The sequence below is a fragment of the Artemia sp. Qi Xiang Cuo genome, chromosome 18 (genome assembly GCF_049724085.1).
Source record: "Artemia sp. Qi Xiang Cuo chromosome 18, ASM4972408v1, whole genome shotgun sequence".
In the NCBI taxonomy this organism is placed as follows: domain Eukaryota; kingdom Metazoa; phylum Arthropoda; class Branchiopoda; order Anostraca; family Artemiidae; genus Artemia; species Artemia sp. Qi Xiang Cuo.
The window spans coordinates 11,173,479-11,187,164 of NC_142811.1; the positions used below are offsets into that span (position 1 = coordinate 11,173,479).

Here is a 13,686-nt window from a genome sequence, read left to right on the forward strand (position 1 = left end):
TGATTCGTTGAATGCTAAATCAAAAGAGTATCTTCCTCTTAAAAAAAAAAGAAAAAAAAGATTTCATCCATATCATACATATCGTGTAATCAAATGTATCTCTCAAAACGTTTTCCTCACAAATCGTGCCTCTCAAGGAAACTCTGCAGAGCACAAGTCATATATCTTTAATGTTTTATTTTGATTGTAATTAAAATTCATAGTAATTCCCTCTTTCCCTTTAAACCCTTAGAAACATTCCAAAGAACTCGAGGGCTTAAGACATGCTTTAAAATACTTTATTTAACTATTGAAATATAAGATGTTTGAATTTTGATGCTTTTGCATTCTGCCAGCTTTTCTCCGCTATCTTCTTCAGGTCCCTCTCCTGAAAATGACTTTTTGAGGAGTCTTTCTATCCAATGGTGTCTTTCAATCCCAGAATAAAAACTTCCACGCTAATAACAACAACCTTTGTAAGAACAACAAGTTCTTACATCTAATAGAATATAAACTTTGATTGTCATGTTTTTACCCACTTTGATTGGCCAGAACTATATAGCATCTTCATTTCCCCTCTATCTTCTCACTTTTTCCTTCCTACCCTCTATTCCCCACTCTCTCTATTTATCTCTCTATCTTCCTCTCTCTTTCTCTCACTCAGTGTATAATTCTATCTCTCTGTATTTTTTAAAACTTTTCTTCTGAAATCTCTTGTAACTAGATTAGTGAGATCGCACAAAATGGATTTCTAACACAGAAAGCAAAAGCTTCTACAAGACACATAATCCATTCCAATGTTTATTTCAAAATCATGATACAAAATAAATTAGAAAGCAGAATAGATCACAGAAATGTCCAAAGGAGATCAACACAGAATTTAATAATTTTACATTTTAGGTTACTGAGGTAGAAAAGAAAGAATGAAAAAATAAAGAAATGTCACATACAAAGAAAAGATCACATTATTAATGGTCGATATAGTGAGGTATTTATTTAAAAAAGAATTTTTGAATTGCAAGTAATCATGTAAGATAATGATCGAGCGGTACGAAGGGGGGAGGCCAAAAACGAGGGGGTATTGGTGGAGGACAGGGTTTATGCACATGCCACCTTACATTTAGAGAACTACCTTTTTTGGTACGGTATTTGATAAAAAAAAAGAATAGAAAAAAAGTAAACAGGCCCCCTTAAATTTTTTTTTGTAACTTCATTATAATTGCTGAAAAAAATCCTTCCCTTTTACATTTTCGCAATTTGGCGGCTCCGGCCTACAGAGGAGTACAATGGGTAAAACTGTTCTCTGTACAATACATACATATATACATACATTATAAAAATAAAGTTCGTCAGTATCAAAATTGTAGCCGTCTTTATCGCATCGAACAGTTTAGTTGTGATTGCATTCTCTGTTAAAAATATGGACTGGCTGCTTCCATTTAAAAAAACAACACCCATAAACACTAATACAATGCAATATTTTACAAAAGAAAAGAATATAAATTTTTGTAAGCTCTTTAGAGGTTTCAAGCCTATCGTTACACAATAGGCACATACGAACATTAATATACACACATACCCTTAAGGATACGCCCCATCAATTTTTTTCGGAGGTGGTACAAACTTTTCATCATGTGGGCTTTATGAATTTTGGATTTTTGAATCTTGAATTGATTTTTTTGTCTTGTTATTGCAATTTTTTTGAAGATATCTAAATTTCTCTGTATTTTTGCTTTTCAAATGGCAGCACACTATCCTCCCTGGTTGTCACTATTATACCTTAAGTAGACGCTTATTGGCGTGAAATACTTGTAAAGAAGTGCCATTTTCAAACCTAAGGTACAATACGGTATATGAGCTCTCCTCAAAATATAGTGGACGAGAGCTCAAAATTTAATTCTGGACCACGTTGAATAGTCTAAGTGTTTTTATTACAATAGTTTTATGACCCTTCAACTTTTTTGAGATTACTAATAACAAAAAAAAACAGAATGAAAATTATAAATTTCATTAAACTGTTTGAAATATTTATAAAAAGAACCTTGGTGAAAATGATTAGATTCGCCTTACAAAATTCAACGTGATGGTAAAAACTTACAAGTTTAGAACTTCTAAGACTGCTGGGTTGTTTTTGAAAATACTTCTATCATGTCTCTCTCCTGTTTGACTTAAGAAACGTAATACAAACTCAACGCTTAAGGTTTAACGTTTGGTTAAGGCTTAAGGTTTGCCATGCAAGGCAAAATTCACACATTGTTGTTAATATTGATCTACCAGATATCTGTTAGGTCTGAAACGTACCGTCTTTACCAGGTTTTTAACAAAAACTTTCTTTGACAGATCAAACTCGGACTCTGTTATTGATCTTGGTCCTGCAGCAGGACCTGGCATCTGAAATTCAGATGTTCCACGGAAATTTGTTTAACCACAAGCTACCCAGACGGTGGCTGCGCCTGCAGAGTCACACCACTGACCCCACCCCAAACCAAAGGATTCTTTGCACCAAGACTCGAAACCTCGTTCCAAAGGACATTGGATTACAAGTCTTAAGTCCCTTCCACTGAGCAAGGGTGGCTCAAACTTGAACAAAAAGCTTCAACTAGATATACTTCCCCAATGCAGAATGAAAGTCTTGTAAGCATGCCAGTAGCTGCATAAATGTGGGACGTTGTGCAGGAGAGTCCAACCAGCAACATGCCATTACCGCAAATCTGCAAAAAGGAAAATAAAACTCGTATGAGAGCTAACGGAATTTGATATACATTTTTGTTTTCTTTCTTATTCTCAATCTAGAGACTAATGAGTGCGATGTAACCTCTAAAGCTTTAGTCTGGTAGGGCTTTAGGGTGAACACAATTGGCAACTGTTGGCTCTTTATCGTATGTATGTATTGACCAAATATATTGGATCACCTTTTATTATAAGTACCTCCCATCTTAACTCAATTCTTCATTGTCTCATCCCCCAATTATTTATCTAAATTTACTAGCTTGGTTAGATCAGTTCCTACCCTCCATGCTTCATTCTATGTGCTGAAAATACACAAATAAAAATGACTTATATAATTCAAAATGAAGCCCATCTGCACTTTAAGCCGTTTCCGGTGGGAACATTTGAAAGTTACAGCAATCAAGTACAGCTGTATCTTGAGTGCATTGATTGTTACTGTAATAGTATATCTCTAGGAGACGATTTCCGAGAGAGCTCGGGTAGGAGATTAAACAAGGTAACAACCTAGCCTTATCTTGTACTTGGTTTATGCCAAGCTTTCAGTATCCTTAAGAAATTCTCTTTCGCATACTACTATTTTTTGATAAGAGGTCATCTTTTCTAATTTTTCTCTTTTGGGTGTGGGTATACTATAGTAGGTTAATCTTAAGGGCTTTCCCTTTGTGTCAAAGGCTGTTTGGAATTATTATGGTTACCATAAGTGTTGACTTCGGGGAAACTATCCTTTAGAAATTAATAGATAGAACTAAATATTGGCTACAATGAAATGCGCTTACAATTTTGTTCCCCAAACAGATGTAAATTGGCAAGAAAGTTTTAACTATAATTCCCTCTGAACTCCGGTTTACTCAGTGACTGTATCTTAAAAAAAAAATAGAAAAAATAGACTCTAAAATAAGATTAACTTATTTTAGCGTTACTTTTCAAAATAGCTTCAAAGGTACAAATAGTAATATTGACATATTTTCTTGATAGCCTATACCCAGTATCTGAATTTTCTCTGTAAAAATAATTTGTACAAGCATAGTTTTATTTTTTATTTCTGCCCAATCAAATCTAATATTTTACAATATTTTTGGTATAATCCTGTCTTACTCTCTTTTCTGAAAGCTAATTTAGACTAGAGCTTACAGCTAGAATGAAATGAGGGGAAAGCGAATGCCCAAAATTTCTACTCATTGGAGAACACAATAATTTATTGTTTTAAATCTATAGGAATGGGCGTCAATGCTTTTAAATTAAAAGAATGCCAGATGGAATTTCGATTTGCTTCGAGTTGAAAATCCATATAGAAATGTCTTGGAGATATGTATGTTCGTCTGTTATGTCAATGGTCAATCTTATATCAACTTTATCATTACGTCAGAAAGTTAAACAGATAGACTGCCAGTTCAAGGAGTTTTCTTTGGAACAAAAAAAAATCTTAACTTATGAAATAGTTCATCTTGTCTTTTAAATATAGTGAACGGTGAAAGTAAAATAAAAGCTGCTGCATTTTCTTTAATTCATCATGAAAACACACACGCACACACACAGACACATACGTACACTAATTGAAAGATACTCGAATTTGAAAAAAAAATTAATACGTTTTCAGGTCAGAAAGATCCGTAAATGCTCCTCATCAGCGTTGCCAACGCGCTGCAATTGTACCGTCTTTGGTACAAGCTGGAGGTCCTGGTACAATGCAGTATAATTAGAAACTTTTTGGTGTCATATACATTCCCCTGTAAATTTGGGTGTTACTTGTTCTCTTCTATATCGGAATATCGGTTAAAGTTTTAGTGTGTCAGAAATACTATTCTTGTTACGGTAAAATCTTGGCATGCTATCCAAATAGTACAAATCAACCACTCGAGGTACAATTCTAGTCGGAAAACAGGTACAGTATATTTCAAAGCGTTGACAACGCTGCTCCTCATTTGGCTATGCAGACTTTAGGTTTACACGGATGTCCGCATGGAAGGACTTTTTGTTTGTTATTTAGTTGCCGATTTAGGAATATTTTTGTGCTTTTCTAATAGTTTTTTTTTTGCTACAAGGGTAGCAATAGACATTGGAATTTTTATTTATATTTTGTCCGAGCGATACCAGAAAGAGACATGTGTTGATAGTTTAAAATAGATGGCATAAAAATCCAGTGTGTATATAAATGCACATTGCTCATTTATGTAATTTACCAACATTTTCTGTCTTGGTAATTTTCTATGAGTCACTTCTGTATTTTAAAAGACAAATGGTAGTGCGTTAAGGTTTTCTTAGTGTTACCTCAATCAAACAGTTCGCGGTAACGAACTGTAAGTAAGGAGCGACCCGGCTCAATGGTAACTGAAACTCTAAAAAACGGGATTTACATATCAATAGTTACAACAAGATAATCAGATTTAATGCTGATTTCGAATATATAAGTTTCATCATGTTTAGTCCTACCCATCAAAAGTTACGCGCCTGATAAAATTTGGCTGATTTTTGATAAAAGAGGGAAAGACCCCCTAAAAGTTATAGAAACTTAATGAAAATCACTTTATCATATTCAGCATATAAGAGAACCCTACTATAAAGGTTTAAAGCACCTATCTACAAAAATGTGGAGTTTTGCATTTTTTTGCCAGAAGAAAGATCACGAATGCGTGTTTATTTGTTTTTTTGTTTTTTTGTTATTTTTTTTCTGAGGGGTGATCGTATCGACCCCGCGGTCCTAGAATATCGAGGGAGGGCTCATTGAAACCGAAATTAAAAGTTTTAGTGCCCTTTTTAAGTGACAAAAAAAATGGAGGGCCACTAGGCCCCCTCCCACGCCTATTTTTTTCCCAAAGTCACCAGATCAAAATTTTGAGATAGCCATTTTGTTCAGCATGGTCGAAAATATGATAACTATGTCTTTTAGGATGACTTAATCCCCCAAACTCCCCGGGGGAAGGGCTGAAAGTTATGAACTTTACCCAATGTTAACATATAGTATTGGTTATTGGGAAGTATACAGACGTTTTTAGGGGGTATTTTTTCTGGTAGGTGGGGGTGGGTGGGTCGGGGGTTATATGGAAGAATCTTTCCATGAAGGATGTTTTCATGGGGGAAGGGACATTGCTATGAAGGGGACGCCGGATTTCCCATCATTATTAAAGAAAAAGATCAGAAATTAAATAAAAAAAAGTTTTTCAACTGAAAGTAAGGAGCAACATCAAAACTTAAAACGAACAGACAATATTACGTATATGATTGGGTTCACCCCCTTGTCAGTACCTCGCTCTTTAAGCCAAAGATTTTTTAGTACTTTCATAAGAGCTATATATTCTAAATAACGGCCTTTGTGATTAAGGTGTCATTTTTAAAGAATTGGAACAAAATTCGAACTTTACCTTAAAGAGCGAGGTATTGACTAGGGGGCGAACCCCCTAATGTACGTATTACAAATCTATGAATACAGAATTTCGTTACGTAAGTTAATTCGTAAGTTATGTATATTTATTTCTAATAAAAACGTTCGTAAATAAAATTAAAAGTTTCGAGAAAGCCATTTAACCAAATAAAAGTAAAATTAATATGCAATTTTTTTCTAATTATTCGTGTACGGTGAGCCAAAATCAAAACCTGCATTAATTCAAAAACTTTCAAAAATTAAATAAAAAAAAACAATTTTTTTTAACTGAAAGTAAGGAACGACGTTAAAACTTAAAACGAACAGAAATTATTCCGTATATGAAAGGGGCTGTCCCCTCCTCAACGCCTCGCTCTTTACGGTAAAGTTTGACATTCTCACAACTCTATTTTTTTAAACAATAAAAAAATTTAGCGTAAAGAGCAAGGCGTTGAGGAGGGGACAGCCCCTTTAATATGCGGAATCATTTCTGTTCGTTTTAAGTTTTAACGTCATTCCTTACTTTCAGTTAAAAAAAACAAGTTTTTTTTTATTTAATTTCAAAAAGAAAGACCTTTTATCTATTCGTAATTCGGTGTTTTGTTTCTATAATTTTTTCTTTTTTCCGCCTTGGTACCATAAAAAGGTGATATTATATAAATTTGGTATAAATAATGTTCTCGGAAAAGTTACTGCTGCGAACAGAAGGCCGTCAGATATTAACGTAGGTCGATTGCCGGCTGTCTGCGATCTTCTTTTTCGTAAAGTCTTTTATTTTTAATTTTCTCTCTTTCTCCTTTTTGCACTCCACTCTTTCCTCACTGTATTTGAGAGTTATATATAGATTATTACTCTTATATCCTCTAAATTCCAAAGAAAACTGAATTCCAAACGGTTGGTGAAAACAAACTGCAAGTAAGGAGTCACTCGTGACTATGGCAATCTTAGCTCTAATAAAGGAAATTTAATAACTAGAGGAATATAAAAACAGTTTTTAAGTGAAATCACAGGGCGACATTTAAATTAAAAAAAGATATATAAATAATTCATTATATGTGAATGGATGATACTTAATTAATAAGCAAACTCTCACAACATCGAACTGCCGAACTTGTTGCTTTCTGTTAGGTAGCCTATATTGTATAAAAAAACGAAAAACATAAGCACATTTTTTAAAAAGATATAGCGATGAACCCAACTGACCTGTCAAATAAAAATGAAACAACCAAACTGACACTTTAACAATACACATGACAGATTAACATGATATATTACAACTTTCATTTATTTATGATTCCAACGAACGCTGGTTTTTGATTGTTTGCCCCAATTACTTCAAGGACAAATACTATAATACAATGGTCTTAGGAATAAGCTAAAAACTATTTCTCACAGCGATAGATTATATGATATTCATTCTTTTTAAACAAAAATATTTCGTTCAAGTGCTTTGAAAGGCAATAATTAAATAAAACAATTATTGATAAGCTATATTTTTTGCTCTTAAAAATGTTTTCAGTAAAATACCAGTAAAATTTTAGACTTGCGAGTGAGAAGTTGAGAATTGGGGTTGCCTCCATCAAATGCAAATAATTTATGATCGTTATAAATTATAATATCGTTCTTTACTTTTATTTGACAAAACTTGTTTTTATTTAATTAAGTAAAAAAGGGGCACTGAAAAACAACTTTTATAGTAAATCTCTGAAATTACTGAGGTAAAGTAAAGTTTAAAAAAAGAAAATTGAAGTCAAGTGAATATTCAGGTCCGGAAAATTATCTTAAACTTCTTTTCTGTTGAGACAGGTATTTTATTTGGAAGGGTCCCTACCAGTTATTATTATTTTTTTAAGGAATGAGACTTTTAAACATTAATGGAATATTCTTCTTATTTTTACTGTTTTAATGTTTAAATTTTTTTTTAAAGTTACTGGATCATGATAACCGTAGATTCTGGAATGGTGACTATGCTTTAAAAAGGTGTTAAGTGAGTAGTTAAACCACAGTTCATATAATTATCCAGTATGATCATTCCCTATCTCACCCATTATAAAAACCCGGACTGGGGTGCGACTGGTGCGAGTGCTCCAGAGAACGTAGAAACATAAGTGGCGTCAGATCTTTTCACGGGTAGACAAGTCAGACGCGAAACAATCGGAAACAAGTGGAAACCCGCTATTACGAATAATGTACTTTACGCGAAACAATCGGAAACAAGTGGAAACCCGCTATTAATAACTGCACGAAGAAGTGGGAGGAGCTTTTTGTTCGCACCGAGAACTAAGACCAGAAATGATCTGCGATAAGCTTACTGGATAATTATATGAACAGTGAGTTAAACCTAGAATAAAACAAAGACAAAATTAAAAGAAAACTAAATAATTCTTACAGCTCATCAGGACAATTTAGGGGCTGTTGAAGTCGAACTCCATCTTGTAAACAGTCTGCCATCTCAAAAGGATCAATGTCTGAATATGGCTGCTGTGCCAGGGTTGTCATCTCCCAAAGAAGTACACCGAATGACCACTATAAAGAGTCAGTTAAATAAATTTAATTTATTATATATAAATTTATAAATCTATTAAAACTTATTATATACATTTATTAATAAGTTTAAATTTATTTATTAAATTTATTAATAAATAAATAAATTTATGATAAATAAATTTCTTAAAATTTACACATTTATAGAAGAATGAGTCATTTCTTTTTGGTGCAAAAAACGCAAAAATATAGCCAAATAGCTATTACAAATCATTTGCTTAAAGTCATGTATTTCGTCTGACACATGATATAACTTCTTAAAGTGGACCGGTTATGGACCAGAATACCACAACCCCTATATGTGTTTGGTCTCATACTATCTGTAAGCAATGGATAAATTGCAAAACTTAAAGAAATGCTTTAACTTCTGCAATGGGATCCGATTCTCTGATTGTTTTGTAGCTAAGGAGAAAGGGAGATTCCTCAAAGGGTGCATTTTAATGCCAAATGTCTCAGCTCTCATTGAGCCTTCAGATAAATACAGAATTAGCTCTAAAGGGCTGGGCACACGTAGCTGATTTCGGGAACCGATGTCAGCATCAGTGGACAAACGATAGCGGTAAGAAAAATTGGTTTAAAAAAAATTTATTGCGTGAGATTTTCAAAATAAAAAATCATGGACACAAATAGTCAACTAGAGTTTATTAATAGTTACATAATTGATCTCAGCTTAATTTTCAGTTTAGTTCTCAGCTTAGTAGCGGGGTCTTTCACTACAGCCGTACTACAGAAATTGTTTTATAATCCCTAGGCAGTTTTACCCCTATTTTTATAAGTTGAATATGATTGGAGACATACCAACCACAAGGGGTGTTTTCCGGGGGATGTTTTCCACGAGGTGGTGTTTCCCGAGAGGTGTTTTCTATGGTTCTAGGCGTTTACCCTCCACCCACCCCGGAAAATACCCCCCAGAAAATACCCTCAGCGGAAAACACCCCCGTGCGGAAAATACCACCTCCACCCCGCCCCCGAAAATACCCCCGTGGAAAATAAGGCTTTCCAAATTTGAGAATTTTATTTGATTTTATTTTTTCAATTTCCGCGGGGGAAGGAGTTTTGGTACTTGTGTATTATGCGCCACTCACTCAAGTTTACCCTGTATAAAATTTGAGAACACACCGTTTTTTTCGTATTTTTCTTGGTTACTCTAGAAATATATTTGGGCTATAGATTGGCATTTTTTTGGAGGGGGGGGGGTAAAGTATAGCGGGTCTGCATGCAAAATGTGTTTGGTACAATTATTCTGCATATTAGATAGATGGATAAATAAGTGTATTTTAAAGCCAAATACACGGCCATGAACACATTAAAATAACATAAATGAATGGCACAAATAACATAAACTTCGATCATCTCCTCAAAGACATCTGATTAAAGTTCGTTATCTAGATTCACGAAGTTCAAATATTTTCAACACATACGTTTATTACCGAACGTTCAGAAAGGTCTGATTCATCAAGAAAAAGAGAAATAAATCTGCTTTAATGGTTTGTGACATCTGATTTTCTTTTTTTTTGCGAAAATAAAATGAAGCTTTTTATGAATGATCTTGGCCGGCCTTTATATCATGACTTTAAAAACCAAACAATTTCAACAAGAATGAAAATGTAAATATTCTAACTAGTCTTTTACCCAGTGATGCTACCTCATATTTTTAGAATACTGAAAAACTGAGTACGGTGGTTCAGTTGCACAAGCGTTCAGTTACACGAAGGTTCAGTTGAACGGTGGTTCAGTTGCACGTTGGTTCAGTTGCATGGAGGTTCAGTTGCACGGTGGTTCAGTTGTACGGTGTATTAGTTGCACGGGGGTTCAGTTACACAGGGGTTCAGTTACAAGGGGGTTCCACAAGGGGTCCAGTTAAATGGGATTGAGTTGACGGGGTTCAGCTGCAAAGGGGTTCAGTTAAATGGGGTTCAGGTGTGCGGTGGTTCAATTGCATGGGGGTTCAGTTATGTGGGGATTCAGTTGCACGGTGGTTCAGCTGCACGGTGGTGCATTTGCAGAGGTAAATGAACCTTTAACCATTTTGTGGTTTCAAAATGGTTTTGCAACCACAGGATAAAAACAGTTTGTATTTAAACAGTCTGCTATTTCAAGGTCTTTCAAGGTCTTCAAGGTTAATTTTAGCGACTTCGTCATTAAAATTTGTCAACAAGAGGTACACAAAAATGTGTTAAAATGAAATTGAAAAACCTTGTTTCATTGTTAAATTTATTTTTGCGTAAAATGATATTTTTTTGCGAGTTTAGAGAATTTGGGTGGAATTTGAGAGGAAGAAAAATTTCTGGTAAACAGAGATTTTAAAATCGAAAGGTTTTTTGTTGTACCTGCTGTAATTTTGGTTCCTCCTTGGACGAGGGACCCTGTAATAGAAGGGCAACCTGAAAAACAGCGGGACAGGTGTTTAACAATTATAATTTGTAATAGGATGCCCCGAAAGTAACGAAAGTCTAGGGGGAGGTTAATTTTTTTTTATATCTAGTGAGAGGGGCAAGTTTGTTGTATTTGAATTTTTTCATGAAAGTATCGAGACAATTATTTCTACAAATCAAGAGATGACAAGAAATCCCGTGGGGGGGGGGCAATTGCCCATCCCAAGTTGTCATGCGCACTAGAAGAGTTTTGTTTGGAAGAAGAAAGTTTTCAAGAACAAATTGACCGAAAAAAATTTGTTTGAACAGGAAACTAAAGCTTTGACGTGTATGTTAAAAAGTAATAAGAAACCTGGCATTTGTTAAATATTCCAACCACACTCAAGAAGCGAATTTAGGTTAATCATAGTGAAATATACTAAAATACTATGAAAATATAATACTTTAGTAACAAAATTATGGAAACTACAAGAGAGAATTACAGAAAGCAGGCTGCCCAGAACGCATTATATTAAAATGCCCAACCTAACCATATTACCAGCTCTATATATTAAATATTTGATTAAAATATAACTGCATTGTAGTTTATCTCTATCAGGCTAAGCTGATTATCAAACGGATGCATACTGAGATACAGAGAGAAACCGGTTTTATTATAGAAAGAAAACAAAAATATTGTCGAGATATTTAACAAGTACCAAAAACATGAATAAGTAAAATTTTTCCGCTATGGTATTAATTTTTAATCGACTTTTTTATTATTTAGCAAGCTTTGACTATTAGGTATCTATAGAGTCGCACATTTCTTCCATGTTTTCTTTGCATTTAAAATTTAGAAACTTTTATTTTGCTATATTATTTTTTTTTCAAACCCAGCTATTCCGAAAAAAAAATTATATAATTTAGAAAAGTTAAAAATTTCAGAAAGTAGTATTAATAAAATGATTCAGTTTCAATATAGACTCTATTTAAGCCACAGTGGACAATAACATTAGGCCGTATCCAGAGGGTAGTTTCTTGGCTTGAATCCCTCCATTGAAGAGCAAAAAAAAAAAAAAATGGTATTGGTTCATTTCAGTTAGACTGTGCCTAAAATAGATCTTACTAAAATCCTATTTAATATTGACCCTTCATGCCCCAAACGAATATTTTTCATTAAACAACCATAACTGACTATCAAGGAGACCTTTATTAATGACCTATGTTTTCATATTTCATTAAATGTATGTTTTCAAAGATTTGTTCCACCATTTTTTTCATATTCAAGAAGATTGTCCTTTTCGGCCAACCGTCTAGGCCTAAACGGAAAGCAGGTCGTTCTCGTCTGGGGTGAGAGGATGTCATAAAGAAAGATTTAAAGGAAATGAGAGCTACCTGGGAGGGTGTAAAGAGGGAGCCTTTGAATAGATTGGGATGGAGGAGCGTCCGTAGCTGTGTTGGACTCAGGTGGCTTGGTCCTGCGGTGAGTTCTTAGTAGTAGTAGTTTCAGTTTAGTTTTAGAATGCTTGGGATTTAGTGTCTGGATAATAAAGGAAAATGTCTCATCTATAAGGATCCATAAGGAGTTTAAAATTATAAGGAGTTTTAAACTCCTTATAATTAAATTATAACTCCTTAAAAATTATAAGGAGTTTTCATAACTATAAGGAGTTTAAAATTTTGGTTCCGAGCATAAAAATTATTTTTTCAGAAGAACATAAAAAGATCAAGTAGTATGTTTGCCTAATTTGTAGCCTAAAGTTTCTAAAGAAGCCTAAAATTAATTTCTTAATAAGTTTCTAAATTAATAAGTTTCTAAAGTAGCCTAAAGTAGCCTAAAATTCTAAAGTTTCTAAAATTTGAAAAACCAAGTTTCAGTTTACTTTTAGCTTACTTGGTGTTTGGTGTTACTTGACATCTTCACTCACAACCCTATACCCAGCCATCAAGTGTACGTCTATAAAGATATACTTCTTGCGAGAGATGTTCACTGTTAACTTGCTCTTTGCTTAATGTTCAGGGAACCCCAAAACGAAATAAAGAAACCTTCACCTTAAGAAAATCAATACTCTTTTAGGAATATTATATATTGTTCAGAATAAGTATAGCCTCAAGGTATATTAGAATGAGAAATAACCTACCGAGAGCCACCCTCAAGTGTGGTTCCCATGGGTGAACCCCTCCACCAGACTATAAAATATGAAAGAGAAATAAGCCCGTTTCAGTTACACTGTTGACTAAAAACCCTTTTCAACACTTATACTTTCTGCCCTAGAGCCCTGTCCCCTTAGTCAATACCCTAGAAAAGGATCTGCAACAGCTTTTTCTCTGAAGTAGTCTAATCAATTAAACTAAGTTTTAAAATTCATTTAACTCTATCCTCCAGACGCCGTGTTACGTCTGTGAGACCAAGAAATAAAAGTAAATTATTCTAAGCATTAATATGCAATTTACGGATATGCGACTAATATAGATTGCAGTGAGTCAGAGACAATAATCAATTTTCCAGTGTTTTTCATACAGGGGGATAGAGGTTTATGTTTTTCTCCTTAATTAGAGGAGATTAGTCACAGCTGACGAGTGCAGGATCCCTTGAGTTAGATCCCAATAACCGCAGTGATCCGTTCAATAAGCAATTATTCTCCTACCGGGGGATTAATTGGTTGTATGCTTGAAAAATGTCAAATAATATTATTGCTTCTTCAATTGTGAAGTAAGTAT

General features: G+C 34.1%; 1 protein-coding gene across 1 annotated transcript in view; it reads right to left on the minus strand.

The window, feature by feature from the left end:
* Positions 1-2,226: 2,226 nt before the first annotated feature.
* Positions 2,227-13,686, minus strand: part of LOC148941205 (inactive tyrosine-protein kinase RYK-like) — a 155,626-nt gene continuing 144,166 nt past the window's right edge. Inside the window, exons 11-12 of the mRNA XM_089103993.1 lie at positions 8,457-8,593; positions 2,227-2,690 (exon numbers count right to left, since the gene is read on the minus strand). Coding sequence (XP_088960119.1) covers positions 2,579-2,690; positions 8,457-8,593 — 249 coding nt within the window. The 3' untranslated portion in view covers positions 2,227-2,578. The remainder of the gene's footprint in view (positions 2,691-8,456; positions 8,594-13,686) is intronic.